We start from the raw sequence: 20,957 nt of genomic DNA on the forward strand, positions 1-20,957 counted from the left end.
ATTTTTAAAATAATTATTTGTTTTTATTTTTTAAAAATGTTTTTGGCTTTTTTTTTTATCAGAAAAAAAACATGAGAAATGTTTTTGGCTTGTTATATGCATTTTTATATGGCTACAATTTTGTTTTTATATGCAATGTTATCGCTATATAACTTTTATTTTTTTGCTAAAGGAGTTGATATTTGTTCTCTCATGTTGACTCCTTTTTAACTCGACTGATAAAAAAAAAATTGTCGTTAGATTTGATTTTTTTAAAACGTATAATAATGATTTTTTTTTTAAATTAAACTTATTTGATTCTATAGCAATCCAAAGACGTCAATTAAAAGAAATAAGTGTTTTATTTAATTGAATTTTTTTAGAAGCATAGAAATTAAAGTTATATTCCATGTTTACAACATTTATGAATTTGCCAAATTTTAAATTAAAACTTCAAATATATACTAATACTATTTTCACAATTTTAACTTATCGTCTCATAAGACAAGACTCAAAGTCTATAGGTAGGTCCAAGTTTATAAGATTCTGGGAAGAGGCATAGGGAGCACGTGCATCCCAAATGGAAATGTCAATCCCTCAAAGTTTATGCCTACCAACCGGATCAATGAATATATAATAATAAAAAAAATAATCAAGCTGGATTTGAACTAGCACCCTACAATCTTGAGCATTAGAAACATCCCTAACATTGTTGTTGCTACATGCAACCAGAGGTACATCCTGGAGAACATACTTATAAATAGTCCTATTCAACCACGCCAAAGAATCTATGAAGGAAAGACCCGACCTTACTTCTTTTGTACTTATTTGAATTAGCCACTTCTTGTACTAACTTAAGTATCATAGTGTAATAGACCCGACATCACACTAATGCGAGGAGCTCTTACGCAAGTCAGCTCGAAATATCTCAAAACCAAACTAGAGATAAGCAAATCGAAGGTGAAGGTCATTCTAGACCTTAGAAAGTCACAAGGACGAGATCCTACTTCAAACAAATATAAACATATTATTAGAAATAAACTCAGAAAAGTAAATTCTGAAAAATAGTGAATCTAAACATTAAAAAAATGTACCGAAAGATAAAGACATGTTTGTAGGTAATTTGAAAACAATGATTAAAAAAAAAAAGAAAAAAAAGAAACATAGTTGTATTTTATGTTTTCTGATATGTGTTTGATAACAGATTAAAAAATTAAATTTTAATTTAAAAAAGTTATCAAAATGTATTTGATGATATATTTATAAACCATAAAACTAATTATAGTTTCTCAAAAATATTAAGTTTAAATATAATCTGTTACTAAATAATTTATGAACTAAAAGTTTTGTATAATTATTATTTTGTAATATTATATAACATATAATATATTATGTAATACATATTTTAATTTTATGATATGTGTTTGATAACCAATTAAAAAATTAAACTCTAATTTAAAAAAGTTATCAAAATGTATTTGATGATATATTTATAAACCATAAAACTAATTATAGTTTCTCAAAAATATTAAGTTAAATATAATTTATTACTAAATAATTTATGAACTAAAGGTTTTGTATAATTATTATTTTGTAATATTATATAACATATAATATATTATGTAATACATATTTTAATTGAACAAAAATAATTGAGTTTATAACATGAAATACTATATTCTTTTATTGTATTTATTTTTTCTAATATAATGCTGCATTTTAAAATTTTGAATTCAAAATCTAGAAACATTGAAAACATAAAAATGTTGTTTTCAAAATTTACACTATTCTGATCATAAAATCCAAAAATAATTTTAAAAAACATAATCCATACTGCCTATCAAACGCATATTTACTAAATGCAGTGAATTTGAAAACATAAAATAAAATATGAATTATATATATATATATATATATATTCCAACTATACTTTAACCTAATAATTATATGTCATTATCTTATACCAAAAGTTTAAATGTAATTCATTTGATTATGTGATTAGAACTATAGACCACGTGGTCATTAACTCACTCGTAAGTTAATTGAGTTATGTTCGCTTTGACAATTAACGTATAGTTAAATATTAGTTAGTTTGAGCATAATTTTTTTAGAATAGATGGTATTATTATACAACAATAAGAAGGATCCCACAGCTCGGGATCAAGGCATCAAAGCAACCAGGTACAAGCAAAGACAGAGCAACAAAACGCAAACAAAGCCAACAAGATAAAACTTGAACATAACCAAACATAAACGTAAAAACCCCCCAAAACACCAGGGAAAAAGCTAAAACCCCACAACTAGGGACAACAACAAAACAGAGAGCAACAACAAGTTCAAAGAGAAGAAAAGCAACCGTAAACACGTTAGATAAGATCAAGAAGATCAACCCGCCAGGACATGAACACAAATCGTAGAGACCATAAGATGAAACAAAGCAGAAACCGTAGAGACAACTAGTTTGAACATAATTTAATTGGTTTTAGGATATATTATTGATTAAAAGAATTAGGCTTGGTTAAAATCTTCTCGTCTACTCGAACTCAAAAAATTAAGAACAACGAAGTAAATGTTGACTTTTCTTTCATAAGATAACTATATTATATTAACTAGTGAAAAAAAATACACAAATTTATTTAATTGATTGAGAATAATTTGTTCAAATATGTTAAATTTTTTCTAATACATTAAATTTATTGTAATCCCTTTCCTTAAGATTTTAGGTTGAGTGTCAACATAAGTTTGATTCAGTAGTATTGACATTATTTCCGTCTCAAGATGTCGGGGTTTAATCCTCCACTCCTCATGTTGTATTTAAAAAAAAGTTTTTAAGTTAATTGATAGATTTAACAATGAATAAGTATGTTATTTAATAAGATTGAATTTCTACGAAATTAGTCTGAATCCAAACAATTTATTTTGTTTCTAATTTTGCACATTTTCAATTTAATATTTTTAAAGTTAATTATTTACTACATTAAAAAAAAGTTAATTCTATTTATTAGAAAGTAATGGAGTACAATACTATTACATCACCTTGTATATGATGCTACTCTAGCATGTCTAAATACATACTTAAAGGCAGGATAATAAATTGGGATGATTAATTAAAGGATTAAAAGAAAGATTAACATTTTTAAAACATCTCTTAAAAAAATAATAAAAAATAGGTTAAAAGCATATTGGTTATAGTAATCTCATCAAAGTAACGATTTAGTTCTTGAACTTCTTATATAATATTTTTGGTAATATACATTTAAATATGTAATAATGTAACTTATGAACATATGTAACAATTTGGTCTAAATTTATAATGATTTAGTTCTTATGGTAAAAATTGTTGTTAAGATTGAATGAGATTTTTTTAACGTATGTAGATCAATAAATGTTGGGACAAACGTATTTATAAGCTACAAAGACCAAATTGTTATATCAATGAAACTACAAACATATTTGTAAGCTACAAACATATTTGTGGTATCGACCAAATTATTGTAAATTTGAAAGTAGTGGAACCGATTGTCATGGACATGTGTTGAGTGATTAAGACCAACACGCGTAACCATTTGATTTTTAAAAAATAAGTTTACTTTCTCTCAATTTTTAATTATAGTTTTTTATATTTATCAAGTAAAAGAGTTGAATTCTTATTTAAATTTCAATAAAAACAAGTTTTTAAAAACGGCTCTATAAGCCAATTTGGTAACCATTTAATTTTTTGTCTCTAGTATTTTAAAATTAAGTCTACAAGCATCCTCCCATCCCTAAATTTCTTGTTTATCAATATTTTCAAAAACCAAGCCAAAATTTGAAAACTAAAAAAAATAGTTTTTAAAAACTTGTTTGTTTGATTGTTTGATTGTTTTTTTTTTCTTTAGAATTTGGTTAAAAATTCAACTCTTGTACTCAAGAAACATGCAAATCAAGATAAGAAAATATGAGAAAATAGGCTTGATTTTAAAAAATAAAATGGTTACAAAACGAGACATTAATTTTCAAAACTTAACTTGATTTTTTAAAATCAGGTAGAAAGCAAATAAAAGAGTCACAATTTTAGAGATGGAAGTAGATTTTATAGATTTAATTTTCAAAACCTAAAAAATAAAAAAAAGGGTTAAAATACAATCTAAAGATTACAAATTTTAAAGTAATTATTATAAGGAATTAAAGAGATTCTTAATGATTTAATTTGAGGTCTTTTTTGGTAAAAAAAATTGATTTTGTTTTTTTTTTTTAATTTTAAAAAAAGAAATTAGGTCTATAAACATAATTTCTAGTTAGGTTTGTATCTTTTGTTGTTTACCTTTTATGAATATTTTCAAAATCTAAATGAAAATTTAAAAAAATTCAAAAACTTGTTTTGTTTTGGAAATTGGACTATGAACTAAGAATGTTTATCTAGGAAATATAAAAAATAAAAAATTAGATCCTTTAGTACATGTAGTTAAATTTGGGGGGTTTTTCAAAAATAAAAAAAATAAGGAAAACTATTTATATAAAATAACAAAATAGCAAAATTTAATCTTCTTTGATAGAGACTGATAAAAATCTATCAGCGTCTATCAGTGATAGAAACTGATAGAAGTCTATCATTGATAGAAACTTATAGAAATCTATCACTGATAGACTTCTATCAGTATCTATCATTGATAGACATTGACTGATAGACTTCTATCAAAATCTATCAATCTTTTTTTTATTATTTTTATAAATAGTTGAATATTTTTTCTATACGTTAAACTTTCCATAATGAATGTTAATTAATGGTAGCTACCAAATTTATTGTCATCATTAAATCACACTTACTTTTAATATCATTGAATCTCTCTCTCTCATTTTGCAAATTTTTTTGGTTTGGTCCTCTCATTTACCAATTGTTGCTATGTGAATAGAACTTTTATATTGGAATGGGGTCCACAAGCCTACATAACAAAAGAAAAAAAAAACATTTAAACTTCTTATTTTTTGGTTGATAAAATATACTTCAACCAATTGATATTGCTACTTTTTCAAAACTTGAACAATGAAAGTTAACCAATCTAATGACTGTAATGATGTTGCAATGCTCCACATCAAAACAAATAATTAGTTAACTATAGTTAGAATATATTAAATTTAATCTATGTTATCAAATCAACATAACTCAAATGTAGTAAAGTATTTGCTTTCAATCTCAGGGTTTATTTGAATTAAATTTTTAAGTACTAAATTTGAAAATAAGTCATTTAAAAAAAAAATTGAAGTATTTGACAACCACTCAAAATAATTTTTGAAACATTTTCAAAGTATATTTTAAACAGTTTTGATCAAAAGAGTTTAAATAAAAATTATTTTTTTTTGAAAAACAATTTTTCTCTAGACATTCCAAACAAACCATCAAATTCCCCATCCCATGTTAAACTAGAGATAGAGAGAAAGGTTACGTTTGAAGAAAGGATTAAAATATCAATGTCGATATCAATAGCGAAATTACAGTCTTACGAATATAATAAAAAAAAATTATAAAACTTATTTAAATTAGTTATTAAGATTTGTTTACTTCTAAACTAAGTTATCCATCACGTTATTAGTAGATGTATTCATATTGCGATTAATAGATGAGTTTTTTTTTTTTTAATAAATATTTTTCACCTATTTATAAAGAATATCAATGATATCGATTAACCTTTTAGTATCGTCTAATTTACAAATATACTAATACATCAATAGATATTTTAATTTTTTATTTGGAGGTATTTATCATCGTTGCTAATGCTAAAAGTACTTTACACTCGAAAAGTGTCTGATTTCACGAACACAAAAAGTGATTTGATATTTAAAAGCAAAACGCAAAAATTTGTTAGAAAGCATTTATAAAGTACTTTTTGGCCTAAAATATGATTAGGATTGTTTTTAGTAGACGTACTTCAATTATAATTATTTTACTTTGATGTTGAACTCTACACTCGTCAAAGTGCTTTTAAGTTGCTTCATGGACATCACTTTACAATTGCTATAAAAAATGCATGGTAATTTTGAGTGGAAGCAGTTTGGACCATAAAAAGTGCATTTTACATGCCAGTAATATTCCTAAATATAGTCTAAATCATGGACAATGAAGTACTTCAAAAGCACTTTTACCGGTGTAGAACCTAACATCAAGATAATTTATTATGAACCATTTACTAAACTATTTATAAATCTAAAAAATATTTATACTTTATAGTAAAAAATTTTATTGCACTTTTGGAACTTTTTACTAGAAAGAGTAAATATCTTTTTATATATAAAAAGGCCCCATTTTTTTACCATGGTTTTTATATCTTTATTAAAAAAAAGGAAGTAATTCTTAACCAAATTTAAGAAGAAAAAAAAGTTCTTAGAAACTATTATTTTTTGTTGTTTTTAAAAACTTATTTCTGTCTGAATTTGGGTAAAAAATTCAAATGTTTCTTTGAAAAATGTGAAAGTCATGCCAAATAAATAATAAATAATAAGACATCACTTTAATAATAATCGAGTTTTTAAAAATTAAACTTATAAATATTACTTCCACACATAATTTTTTCTATGTATTATTAATCCCTTTCTATGATTATTTTTAAAAATCAAGTTAAGTTTTGAAAAGCACATGAAAGAGAAAAAAAGTTTTTAAAAGTTTTTTCTTTTCTTTTCTTTTCTTTTTTTTTTTTTTAAAAAAAAAATTGAACTAGAAATTCAAGTTAGCTATGATGTTGTTTTTCTCTAAAAGTTCATCAATCACATATCTCATGTATGTTTTCAATTTATTAAAAGTACTAGGGAGACTTATTACAAAGCTAAAATTGAAACAAGATTTCAAGTTTAAAAGTTAGGTTGTAACAATTTGATCGAAATTAAAAGTTTTTCAAAAATGTTCTTTTCCTTTATTTTCTATCTAACTAGTTTGAATTTATTAACATCAATTCTATGATTAATGAATTCTTTGCATGGTAGAATTCACGACCATACAACTCTCTATACTAAACAACTTCATTCTTTATCTCAAATGTTCAGACCTTCTCTGATAAATTCAATAACCCACTCAATACAAGTGCGAAAGTTCAGAACAGAGAGAGAGAAAAAAAGATTGTAATTTATTTTTTTATTACTAGTTTTCAAAGGAGGGGTCCAAACTGAAAAAGAAAAAGAAGGGACGTGCAGTGTGTCAGAGGGAAAAAGTGTTTGTTTTCGCCTTTCAACCCGTGAAGCTATAAAACTAAATAATAGAATAGAAAAAAAGCTAGCAACTTTACTTTTTTTTTCTTCTTTTTTTTTTTCCATCTGAAATTTTTAGGAGAAAATGGGCCATCAGGCACGTGGGATTGTGAAGAAGCACACAAACGAGAAGCAAAAAAAGCAAAAAAGAAAAAAAAAAAGTCACGTCATATATCACATAAAATCATAATAATTATGGTATCTCACTCACTGTTTTTGTAAACAAATTGATGATCACCACCTACTGGAAATTTAATTCCCTGGTAATAATTTGCACGATCACGTCACGTGTCAGCACGTGGACCCAAGAAGAGAGAGAGAGAGATAGAGATTTACTGTTTAAAGAGTTGGTGGCTCACCGCCAGGACCAGGACGGGGATTTAACAGAGGTTGCAGAGCTTTGACTACAATACTCATGTTTGGCCTGAAATCTGCTTCATATTGAACGCACAATGCAGCAACCGCTGCAAACTGCAAAATAATCACAAAAAAAGTGGTTCTTCAAGATTGGATTACATTTACATATATACTTTTATATCACATTCTCCTAAAAAGGATCTGGACAAGTTACAGAAAAATAGCTTCACAATTGTCTGTGTTTGCTTGTAAATTGAAACCTACCTTTTCTTCTAGAAAAAATTATAATTGTCTCTTACCAACTATTGAATGTAGATTAATTTTTTTTTTTAAAAAATTATTATTATTATTTTTTTCTCTCTTTTAGTAGGTAGAATTTAGTTCTTAAGTTTTGAGTTTGATTTTAATTTAATTCTTAAATTTTAAAATATTACAATTTTATCTTTTAGATTTGAGTTTTGCTTTTTGATCTTGTCTCGAGATTTCAAGATCTCCACTTTTGACATAGATTTTTCATTTCAGTCTTTGGCGTTTAATTAGTTTAGAATAATTATAAGGGGAAATTTTAAAAAAGAATGAAAAATAATAGAAAAAGTTAATTAATTATAATTCTTTTTTAGTGAAATTCTTATAACCAGAAAAAGCGAAACTATTTATATATAGCAAAATTTAAAACTAGTCTATTTGGAAATTTTATTATATGTGTAAATAGTTTAGCTAATTTTCTATGTTTGAAAATGTCCATTCTTTTGATTCTTTTAATTTAATAAATAGACATTAATACTAAATATTAGAAGTGAGTATTTTGTGAAAAATCAAGAGTAAAATTGTAAATTTTGAAATTTAGGGTTCAAATTAAAACAAAACTCAAATTTCAAAAATAAAATTGTAACATTTTAAAATCTATGACCTAAATTAAAATCAAACTCAAAACTTAAACTAAAAGCGTAATATTTTGAAACCAGTTTAATAGAAATATTTTAAGTACTCTCACTCCTACATTGTGATGGTTTATCGAGTAATTTTTCCTTTTGTAGGTTAATAGAAAAAGGGGAATCGACTACATTCTCGGTGGTGTGGGGTCCTTTTGTATTTCATATTGGTTCTGTAGCTACCACTTTTTCTTATTTCTCTTCTTCAATTTTGAAATGGTTGGTGAAGAGTTTACACTTTGTGGCTCGAGGTCATTTAACATGTCCTCTTTGGGCTCAGTTCCCCTACCCCTTACATGGAAAAATGTTGATTTAATACAATTTCTATCTAAAAGTAGAAAGAAAAGAAAAACGAAGGGAATCTCACACAGACAGGCAATCAGGAAAGAGAGAGAAAAGAGAAATAACATTACCAAACATAAGCAAGAAAAGAACAGTATGGTTACCTTCGCAACTGACTTAGGAGGGTACTCATTTCCTAGTTTTGCATCAACACACTGCTTAACTTTATCCTCGCAAAGTTTAGGCGTGGCCTGAAAACGTCTCAAAACTTCCAAGTCTCAAGCTCAGAATCAGGTAGATAAAAGGAGGAAGATCAGAAGAGTATAGGCATAAAAAACGTACCCATGTCACGAGGCTCTGCTGTCCTCGAGGCAATGTATGATCAACTGGTTTTCTTCCTGTCAAAAGTTCAAGCAGGACAACACCAAAGCTGTACACATCACTCTTGGCATTCAATTGTCCAGTCATTGCGTATCTGTAATTTTCAAAATGGGAAACCACCCACAACATTTAATTATGTAGTGATGTTTTACATTCAAACTTGGTAGAATTATAGAACTTTTGATTATATCAATAATAATATTCAAGTGCTCAAAATCTTCTGCAGTTTTATTTTTCTTTCGGATCTTCTATTAGTTACTAATGAAGTCTGTTGAGTTGTTGAGTTATCAAAGTGATTTCAGAACTCGGATAGCTCATAACTGAGCCGGCAGTTATTAAATATTATAGCTCGCCAGTTGGCCGTCTTGATGTAAAAGAAAAACACTGCAACTAGGAGCTAGAGCTAGTTAAGAGAATTTTTTCTTCTCGGTTTAATTCACCATCTTTATTAAGGTTCTACCCCATGTATTCTTCTTTGGTGCATCAATGAACCAGCGGTGGTTTTTACAGTGGCCGCGTGGGCCATGATCTAAGCTGACCGATCCACCAGGCTATTGTTCTCTATTACCTGTTTTCTCTTAGTTGGTAGTTGTACCTTTTGTGTGTATTCAACAAGAAAAAAATCAAAATCATTTGTTGGAATGCCTTGAATTTGTTATCTGATACTTCTAATGACTAAACATGAGTCTCGCTGTCCGATCAGTGAGCCGAGGTCTAGGGGTGGTGGACCTTGGTGGGGATTCAGGAGCAATGCCCTCAAAACCGAATACGTGATTGGTATAATTATAATTTATGGTTTCTTTACAATTATGATCCTAGAGTTTAGAGAAATACACCATATAACTCTCTAACCCTAGAGGGCTTTGTATTATGTAACATTTTCTCTGATAAAATTATTCTCTCTGTGGACGTAGCTAACACACTATTAGTTAGTAGTGCAACAAAAAACCGAAAAATCAAACCGATCCATTGGTTTGGTTTAGCTTTTTAGTGTAAAATTAGACATATTAGTTTGTATTTTAAAAAAAATAAAAAGTATTGGTTTGGATCGGATTTTGATTGGAAAAACCAATCAAAATCAAACCGAACCGAGGATTATATACCCTTAAAAATAAAATCTAACATTAGGCATCTTTTAGTGTTTTAATTATTATGGTGCATATATATTTATTGTTTAGGAAAAAGACCAATTATTATAGAGTGTGTATGTTTTTTATTTAGAAAGTGCCTAGAAAAAAATGTCCAATTTCAATCTATAAAAAAAATGGGCCCAATTTTAATTTAAAATGAGCAAAAAATGACCAATTCAAAACCAAATCGGAAATAAAAATTAAATTTTGGAAAAAAAATGTAAAATACCGAGAACCAAATTGATAATAAACCGAACCAAATAAAAACTAATCGATTGGTTTTGTTCTTTATTGGGCATCAATTTGGATCTATTCTTTATAAAACCAATTGATTCGGTTTGGTTCTTGGTTGACCCTAAAACCTACAAAACCAAACCGACTATCCCACCTACTGTTAGTGAACCAAGTAAATTTACGTGTCGATTATCTATATTTTATGTTTTTTGTATTCTTTATTTGTCAATTTCAAACCTAGTGCTAGAAAGGGCTAAAATAATTTAGACATGGGATAACAAGTAAGCAGTAAGTTTCTTTAATTTCAATATACCAGTTTTAAGTATGAACTAAATGCAGAAGATTGAAATTCACCCTGATGTATAAGAATATTAGAATCAGCTTACTCGGGAGCATGATAGCCAAAGGTTCCAAGAACACGGGTGGAATGAAGCCGTGCAGCCATATCAGGGGCTTGGTTTGACAAATCAAAGTCAGCAATTTTTGCCAAATCATCATCAAATATTAGTACGTTGCTGGATTTTATGTCACGATGGATGATATGAGGATCGACCTTTTCATGCAGATACTCCAATCCCTTTGCAGCACCTACAGCAATTTTTACTCTCTGTGCCCAGGAAAGAACAGGGCGGGGTTGTGCTCCTTTCACTCCTTTCCTACCTACATTAGACACGTGTCATGATAATTTTAATCAGCCTTCAAAGCATTAATCAATTATAACTATAGAGAATATGCACACTCAAATTGCTCGATCAGATTGCATGGGCAAGCAGTTCATCTTGCCTTTTCTTTTTTCAGGAATATTGAAAGAAAATAACAAACGAAGATCAATTAGTCAATGCTTAATGAGCATGATCTATTACACTCTAAGATTGACCGTATGTACCGTGTAAAATGTCGTGAAGAGATCCATTTGAAGCATACTCATATGCAAGAATTCGAGAGTTGCCACCAACACAGTACCCAATCAAGTTTAGAAAATTATCATGCTTTAGTCTTGAAACCATGGAGACCTATTAGTTTGAACAATTAGTCAATATATATAGTGACAGCTGATTTTAAATAGCATATTACAACTTGAACTAGTGTAGTCAAAAGAACCTGGGATAAGAATTCATCATCTGATTGTTTGCTGGCATCCAACTTTTTGATTCCCACAGTCTGCCCACTTGTAAATACCCCATAGTATACTCTACCGTAGGAACCCTCTCCAATCAAACAGTCGGCATTGAAATTCTTTGTTACCTCCTTTAGTTCCTCAAATGATATGGCAGGGACTTCAATGGGCTGAATTTTCACTATTGGAGGACTTTTAGGTACAGTTTGCCGTTTGTGATAGCTTTCATCAGTTCCTACATGACAGAGCTTTACTTTTTTACTATTTGATAAATTCTATTCCAATTAACAGGGACAATAAAAACAGAGACATAAGAGGATTCTCAATTTTATACAGAACATACAACCACCAATTGCAAAAAGAATCAAACACATATCACAGTTGCATTAAATGACAGAGAGATAAGGCCCGATATCCTCCCTAATACGCTAAAGGAGCAACTATAAATTGTAGCGATAATATTTCAAACATACACAACATAAATCCTTGTTCACACCAGCAGCTCCTATTAATTCCGTACAATGCATTTATGAATTTTGATGTGAGGATATATCACTCTCAGTATGGTTTGAAATTTAGTGCCTCACAACGATTACCTGCTGAAGTTTTTACTTGGTACATGCTGCTGTTATCAGCAGCCTTCTGGATAGCATCTTCTTCGCAGCAACCAAAGCATCCCATTGTTTTGCTTGCTCACGGATGCGCCAACTGATGCCAAAAACAGTAAGTTAATAAAAATCTTCTGCCATTTCCAAGTGCAAAAATAGACGTTAGAACCACCAAAAGTGTCATTGTTGTTAGAACAGGTGATCAACAGCTTTACAAACAAGAAGTATTAACCAGAAATGTGTACAACGTCACATGAAGAATTCAAACAAAGACTAGAGAACCGGAAACTAAACAAATATGAATTCTCAAAAATTAACCTACATTCCCGAACATCAGACTAAATGAATAAGGACTCACTAATACTCATTAGCATTGGTTTCGAATTCCAAATCTTTCTCTAGTTACATCAATCGAAGAAGTAAAACAAATCAATAAAAAGAAAACGATCCGATAAAAGCCTCATGTACATGCAGTTCAGGAGAAAATTCATTATTAGGATCAATATAACAAGAAAACCCAAAAGAATGCGAGAAATCACTTCGTCGATCACAATTCACAAACTACAACTCCGCAATTCTCACTAACATCAAATTGAGCTTAATTTTCCGGAACTAGTAAAGCAATACACTCAACATCATGCATGTTCTTTAACATTTTAAGGAAAAAAAAAAGAAGATAACATCAGCAATTCAACAGTAAGCTAATAAAAATTACAAGAAATCCATTAATACCGTTGATCAGATATCAAATTCGACAGAAACAAGTCCTTAATGCTTCAATCAGAGTAACGACAGGTCGTCTTCGCGTTCAGAGCGGAGGCTGTAATATATAAAAGCGAAAACCTCGAAGCAGCTGACTGCTTCGTGGAATGGAGTCGTCAAACTTTCTTTGACTTGACTTCGTTCAACTTCGCCGGTCGTCTCCTACTTCCGATCAACTTTTCCCGGCGACCTACTACTTCAACTTCCTTTTGTAATACGCATTCATACGACGGAGCCATTACGTTTCACAGTCATCCATTTATTCCAGACAGTAACGGCAATTGAAGAGGACTTTGGGGGCAACGATTGAGCAAAAATTTGGAGCTCCGCTCCAATTTCGAATCGCAGCCGTTGATCTTTGATCAGGAATTGACCATCAAAGTCGAAAAGATCGACGGTTGAGGATGATTTTGGAAGGTGCACGTTGGTGTATGACGTGGCGGAATGTTATTGACGGGAGAGCTGTAGTTGACCAAGAAATTGGGCAAAACGACAAGACGGCTCACATGGAATTGATATCTTATTACTTCATGGCGTATTTTAATAGTTTTGATTAATGTAAAAATTGCTGTTAAGCTGAAAAAAATAATAAGGAATATTCTAAATTAGGCGTTGATGGAAATATTATGGATGATGATCAATAATTATATTGGTTTTAAGAATGTATGTCAAATAAAATGATGGAAGACAAACATTTTATAATAATTGACAAATATTGAATACGTATTTGGTTACTCTTAATAATTTTCTATACTCATGGTTCGACAAATCACGAGTTGCCACATCATCAATGAAAGCCCGAGCCTATCAGAAAAATTATAAGTTGGATTTGGCCGAATAATTAAAGTTGTCGGGCCCAACCCAATTCAAACCCATGGTGAAATTTTGGGTTAAAATTAAAGAATAAACTCAAGCCCAGTATTTCAACTCAACAACAAATGGGTCCAAGCCCTTAGCCCAAACTAAATTTGGGCCCAATGGGTCCAAGCCCTTAGCCCAAACTAAATTTGGGCCCAATAAAGTAATTAGGCCCAAGCCCATGTAAGACCCATGAGAAACCTCTATAAATAGAAGTCTTATCTCTTCATTTGGGGAGGAGGTAGGAGGAATTGAAAGCAAAATCTCTCTAAAGATTTGAAGTCTGAAGCTCTAAGGATCTGAAGAACATAACTCCTCCAAAGCTTTGAAGATCAGAACATAAAGTTATGAGGATCAGAAGACATATCAAAGCTCTGAAGATCAGAATACTCTAAAGCTCTGAAGACCAGAAGACATATCAACATTCTGAAGACTGAAAGGTCAACAATTCTGCATTCCAGAGAGCTTAGAGGGAATTCTCTACAATTAGAAGACTCTTTGACTCCTGAAGTTGGCCACGCTTAAAGACTGAAGTCCTTTGAAGATACAAGCATTCTGAAGACTGAAGTCATTTGAAGATACAAGCATTTTGAAGGCTGAAGTCCTTTGAAGATACAAGTATTCTGACCACGCTTGAAGACTGAAGTCCTTTGAAGATACAAGAATGAACACGCTTGAAGACTGAAGTTCTTTGAAAATACAAGCATTCTGAACATGCTTGAAGACTGAAATCCTTTGAAGATACAAACATTCTTCCAAGACTTGATGCTTAAGAACATTCACACGCACCGCTTCTATACATCAAGCATACACATTCAACCGAGAGAGAATTAGAGGATCAAACACTAGAGATCGAACCAGATCGCATCAAATTAACATCAACATCAACACCAACTTAAGTTTAACTCCACGAAACAGGTTTCTTCGGAAGACTTGTAAGAACATTAATCCTCCAAGAAGATTAACAAGCCCGAAAGCCGATCATCCAAGAAGATCAACAAGCCTAAAGGTTGATCGTCTAAGAAGATTAACAAGTCCAACGACGATCGTCTAAGAAGATCAACAAGCCTAAAGGTCGATCATCCTATAAGATCATCAAGCTCAAAGGTCGATCATCCAAGAAGATCAATAAGCCCAAGAACGATAATCCAAGAAGATTATCAAGTCCAAAGCCCAATCACCCAAGAAGATCAATAAGCCCAAAGGCCGATCATTCAAGAAGATCAACCAGTTTAAAGATTATAGTTTATTTTGAAAGCATCAAAATACTATGTATTAGAGATTGTACTCACTTTCCACAAAATTAATACAAATACAAAGTTCAAGTTCCACGAAATGAATTTCTATTGAAATCTCATGCGAACACTCATATATTTACTTTTGACTTCATTAAATAAAGTTTTAATTAAAAAGTTGATGTAGCACAAAAAAAAAAAAATCGATAGACTATGATAAAATTTAATGTTCAAATATACTAATGTATGTATTTTGACAAATGGTTAAAATGACTCACGATTTTAGGTTAATTGAGTTGTATGACTAATAATAGGTTTAAGGTTTAGAAAGGGAAAGGGTAATAGAACAAAGAAAATAGGGATGTTAAAAAAATCAATGACTCGAAAAAACCGATCAACCCAATCCACGCTATAAGAAAAATCACTTTCACTAGCAAAAGTTTAGTGATGCAAGTCATTTTTGTTGCTAAAAGTTAACTCATAACAACGCTTTAAAACACATGTCATAGAATATCACTATTAACAACGAAATTTATCTTAGCATCACTAAAAAAAATTGTGACTCATATACTGATGCCACTAAATGTTAATATCTTTTAGCAACATATTACCTCGTTAAAATTTCTTGACCCATTTTCCCCTCTCGATTTCCCCTATTTTTTTACATCTTTCCCCTCATTTTTCAATTTTCCCCGTAAGTGTGTTTTCCCTTCCCCTTCCCCTAATTTCCCCCAATTGTCTACTATTCTCTTATGTGAATAAAAATCCCTTGAAATTTTGATGATTTTTTTCTCTACTAAGTTTTCTCCATTGGTGATTATGCTCCCTTCTTTGATCTTTAAAGTATTTCAACATGCTTTATCCTCACTCACATGAGTCCTAGGACCAAGAGGTCACCCAACATAGGATCGCTCCAAGCTAAGAACACTTGATCGCTCCAAGCTAAGAACACTTAATTTTGGAGTTCTTATGATTTAGCCAACGAAAAGGAAGGTGCACCTTGTTGATATAGGTAGTAACTTTCAATTCTTTTAAGCCTTTTTTAACCATACTTTCATGTCCTCAGGATCCCTCTCATTTAGATGTGATATCAGTTCATTCATGTACCCTTCCTGAACTCGGGTTGTTACAATATCCCTACAATAACTTAATGATGTATGTGATTTTTCACTTTTGGAAAAAAAAAAAATACTTTGTTATTACATGCATAGAATAACTAATTTCTTTTAATTTAGTTTCATGAGCTAGTGTAATGATATCCATCACAATTGTAGTTTGTTCTTTTCTCTCTCTCTATATATAATCTAGTTTGTTCTAAAGTATTGGGTTAGATTAAGTATTGAAAAATATATGACTAAATTTAAATAGTGTTTTTCTTCTTTTAGAGACTAAGAAACAAAATATTCTAGGTACGAAGCAAGTTACCAAAAGGCTAAAGGATTAGAGGTTAAGTTGCTTGCTTGAGTTCAAGTTGGGTGTGATGATGCTGACGACTTTATTAAGAAAAAGTTAGGTGTGGTGAAACTGACGAAGAGATTTCATGAAGTATTTAAGCTAAAAAAGACAATTATTTAGGGTCAACAAGTAATTTTAAGGTTTTAGAGTATTGTACTTATTATAATTACCAATTTTGTTTATTTTCGTAAGTTGAATATAGCTTGTGGAGGAACAAATAGTTCTATTAATTTTATTGAAGTGAATTAGTTATTGTTATGTTTGTTGAAAGTTGTGTATATAAATATCTTATTGATAGAGTAAAGATGCATAGAATGGAAGCTAATAGATTCATTAAGTACTCTAATTACACTTAATTTGAGTAAAAAACATGTTAAAACATAAGTTATTCACAAAGAGGGTTTCAACATGTGTACCTTTGAAGATTTCCACTTAATCCTTTGCAATCTCCACGAATTAGATCTCCAAATCTCCAGTAGACCACTAAGAGAATCTTCTCTATTATTCTCAACCTTAGATTGAGTGGTGGAAACTTAGAATTGAGAGTAATTGGAGATGAGATTGGAGAGCTTTTTGGAAAAAAACAGTTTTTTTTCAGAAATTTCTCAAATTTCAGATTGCATGAAGCTTCAATCTCTGATTATTGAAGCTTTTATCATATTCAAGCATGTAAGCACTAACTAAATTCAGCTGATTGACACTTCAATTAGCAAGCACTAACTAAATTCAGCTGATTGACACTTCAATTAGCACTTAGTGAGTGAGATAGACGTTAAAATGTGGAGTAATCCATTATCTAATTGAAATTGGGATAAATCCACTTTCAACAATTAAAAATCATTTTGATTTGATTTTCAAAACTAATTAATTTTACTTTAAAATTAATTTAGATTAAAAAAAACTAAAATTCAATTCTAAAATTGAATTTTATAAATTAAAAATGATTTATTTAAATAATTAACATATTTAATTAATTAAATAATAATTTAATATCAAATATTAAATTAATAAAACACCTAATTCAAACATGAACCGTATTCATGTAATCATTATTTAAATATTTTAAATTCTTCAATTACGTTTAATCATGACAAAATTAAACGTTAATTATATTGAATATAGTTATTCAAACCCTAAATTGAAATTGAACATTTCAAATTTCAAACCCTAAAATTGAAATTGAACATTTCAATTTCACTCAATTTTCTAATCCAAGGTTTAATCTTTTACGAGCTAATAGAGGGATCTTATGGACCTACAGATTTTGAGCTCCAATGATTTGAGATTAATTAATTAGACTCTTTAATTCGAATTAATCAACATTTGTTAACCACCGAGACACACCACTATAACTCGATGGTTGCACTCTTCTCACTGTAGATATATTTCTATCCATTTGATTTAACTATAATCAGTAAGTCGATCCTGTTGGGATTGGTATCTTAATTTTTCCGGATTCTTGTAGTTTGTAATATATACACATTGTTATGAATGAAATAAGAGTTATTTTATCTGACATTTACTCATATCCAATAAACAAAGCTTCATGGTTATCTTATGTAAACTTAAGCATGTATATGAGATATACAAATGGATCATGCCTTAAGTGATAACCTAAATAGGTCTGTAGTATAAGAATTAAGGTGGGATACCTGATCCTGATGACACTACGGATACAACCTGCTTTGTAGAGGTTTGCAAGTATTGTGAACTACTACAGATGGTAGATCCTAACCATTTATGTAGAGACATGTGAGTGGGGGTGTCCTATACAAAGAGTTTGTAAAAGACCGGACCACGAGATGACTAGTCTCTGTATATAACGTTGTTGATACTGGAGACTTACATCTCACCTAAACGACCATAGGTGACATGACCTCAATCCTGAGTGTTTTGGGAATTCCTGCCTTTGAGGCAGTCATTTGATTAGTATGGGTGAGAGTGGCCAAGTTGCCAACCCAACATGCTTACCTTTTTTAGGGACTTGTCTGATTTGGGAGTTGGGAGCTCAGTTACACAAGATGGAATTCACTCCTTCCTCGAAGTAGGGGTAAGTAGATAGATTGCTCCCTTAAGGGCTAATTTTGGGTCTTAAACATAGTGGCCACAACGTCTCTTTGGAATAGAGGAATCAGTCATAGTAGGACTATGACTTATGTTCATTAGAGGGATCAGTGGTACTTAAGGAGTTAAATGTAACTACAGGGGCATAACGGTTATTGGCCCAGCTGTACTTACGAGCGATCTGTGAAGTGTTATCGTATTGTTGATTGGTTGATATGAACACATAATATATCTGTAGTAAGGAGAGTTCAGTTGTCGGTCTTTAGTGGAGTTCCTGGTAGTTAACGGATGGTGGATCCCCTGACTAAAGAGTTTAGTCAGTTATTCACGTACCGTTGAAGCTTCGAGCTACAGGTTCATAAAGTCTACTTGGTAGCTTAATGGATTCAAGTTGAGAATTAGTTCTTGATGTTGATTTGAAATGTTCAAATTGACAAGAGGTAATTCAATTATATATGATATGATTAGTGTGATGTATGAGATACATCAAGTAGAGGATTAATGTAATGAGATTTACATTAAGTACTATGAAATAGAAAAATAGCTATGGTTTATATGTTTCATGAGATGAAATATTAAAACTATAGGTTATAAATATACTATGGTAAGTTGGTTATCATATATATTTATAATAATATTAGTTATTGGATAATTATCTCTTTTTATCTAATAGCCAATTGAGTAGGGGATTATTGGTGGTTTCATGGTAACCGTGAGATAAAAGAAAAAATGTTTTTCCTAAATTTAGTAGATTTGAGAAAATTGCTATTCTCGGAAAGAACTCATGGTGGCTGTCAAGTGAATAGGATTCACTAAACGATAGCTGAAGAGAGACTAAACGATCGTACAGTGACTTTACACGATAGTCACTCAGCTAGCCGACAGCTAAACGATCATGGAGCTTTTGCTAAACGATCACGGAGCTTCTTCTAAACGATTGGGCATCGTTTATATGATAGACCTCTGCCATCTCCCACTTGCTCAACCGTTTACACGATTGTTCTTCCTCCAGTCTCGTCCTCTAACCAAGTCCACACAGAGCCCACACTTCTGGATTCTCACACCGAGAATATCAAGATAGCCATTGTGATGGTGTCATACTCAACTCGACATAGTCTAGGTTTTTGGAGGCCGTTTGCTGTGTTCGTGATCTTGGCGATCGTCGTGTTTGTAGTCGCGTTGATCGTGCAGTATAGCAGTCATAGTGTTCGAGCGTTTGTGATTGCTGCCTTGCTGATTGTACGAGTGTTCGAGATCGAGGGTGTTTGAAGATGAGTCTTCAAAGGTATGTTAATTATATCCCTTAATCTTTGTTAAGCATGCTGTAATTTTTTTTTGTACATGACCAATATGTTTCCGTTTCTTGATTGTAATTGTGTATGTTTATATACGAATGGAATTTGAAACAATCATTCCGCTGCTCATGGAAATCTTCATGTTTCGATTTCCTTCAGATCATTCATAGGTCGTTCGTATTTACAGCTAGGTCAAAATTATCATTTTACCCTTATAAATACATCTTGCTCCTTAAGTCACCACCGATCCTCTATTGAACAATTAATTTATAGTCCAACTGATAAACCATGTCCCTCTCGGCTATGAGAGGGAGAGACTCCTTTGTTCAAGACCAGGAATCAGTACTTAAGAGAACAACCTATTTGCTAACCATAAAATTGGGTAGGAGTAAATTTCTTCTTACAGGACTATGTCCTCAACTATCTATCCGGTTTTATCTCCAAAATGGGAGTCTTATTGAGCAGTGTTGTTAAACTACTCTCACCTATGCAGATCAAAGGATAATCTCGAATAAACAAGAGTTCATAGTTAGCTCAGGATTATTATGATCGAGTTACCCTAGATCATCGAATTGAAATAGTCAGTTTTAACAGTAAACGATTGTTATAAAGAAAAGTGACTATTTCGTAGTCCATTCTTATGCAAACATATTTTGCATAGGATGCCTCCACTCGCACATGAATAATTTTGGAATCACATCGTTTGTATCAGTATATAAAGTGGATCGCATCCATAGTGTCCCTAGGAGGAGGTACCCAATCTCATTCATATACTTATAGACATTTTAGGCTATATACTATAACTTGATCCTCTTTTATGTCTCTATATAAAGTTAAAATATTCGTACTATAGCCCTGGGTTCGTTTATTGGATTTTATAATAGAATGCAATTTCAATAATACTTTTATTGATAAAAAGAATATGTTTCTATGATTACGAACTGCGAGTTTTAGGAATTCCCAACACTTATTACTTTTATTATATCCATATAAATATTTGTTAGTCAACCTTCTTCGATATCGGTCAGTACCCTTATAATGTTCGTTTTCAGC

The 20,957-nt window shown here is 30.8% G+C and overlaps 1 protein-coding gene across 1 annotated transcript; it reads right to left on the reverse strand.

The window, feature by feature from the left end:
- Positions 1–7,344: 7,344 nt before the first annotated feature.
- Positions 7,345–13,330, reverse strand: LOC120085026 (pto-interacting protein 1-like). Its single transcript, XM_039040845.2, has 8 exons — positions 12,968–13,330; positions 12,224–12,335; positions 11,612–11,862; positions 11,397–11,523; positions 10,897–11,170; positions 9,108–9,240; positions 8,930–9,016; positions 7,345–7,665 (listed from the first exon to the last, which is right to left on the reverse strand). Exons 2-8 carry the CDS (start codon positions 12,306–12,308, stop codon positions 7,534–7,536), a joined length of 1,089 nt encoding a protein of 362 aa, XP_038896773.1. The 5' UTR covers positions 12,309–12,335; positions 12,968–13,330; the 3' UTR covers positions 7,345–7,533.
- Between the last annotated feature and the right edge of the window lie 7,627 nt (positions 13,331–20,957).

The sequence above is a fragment of the Benincasa hispida genome, chromosome 9, assembly GCF_027475165.1.
Source record: "Benincasa hispida cultivar pf3 chromosome 9, pf3_genome.v1.1, whole genome shotgun sequence".
In the NCBI taxonomy this organism is placed as follows: domain Eukaryota; kingdom Viridiplantae; phylum Streptophyta; class Magnoliopsida; order Cucurbitales; family Cucurbitaceae; genus Benincasa; species Benincasa hispida.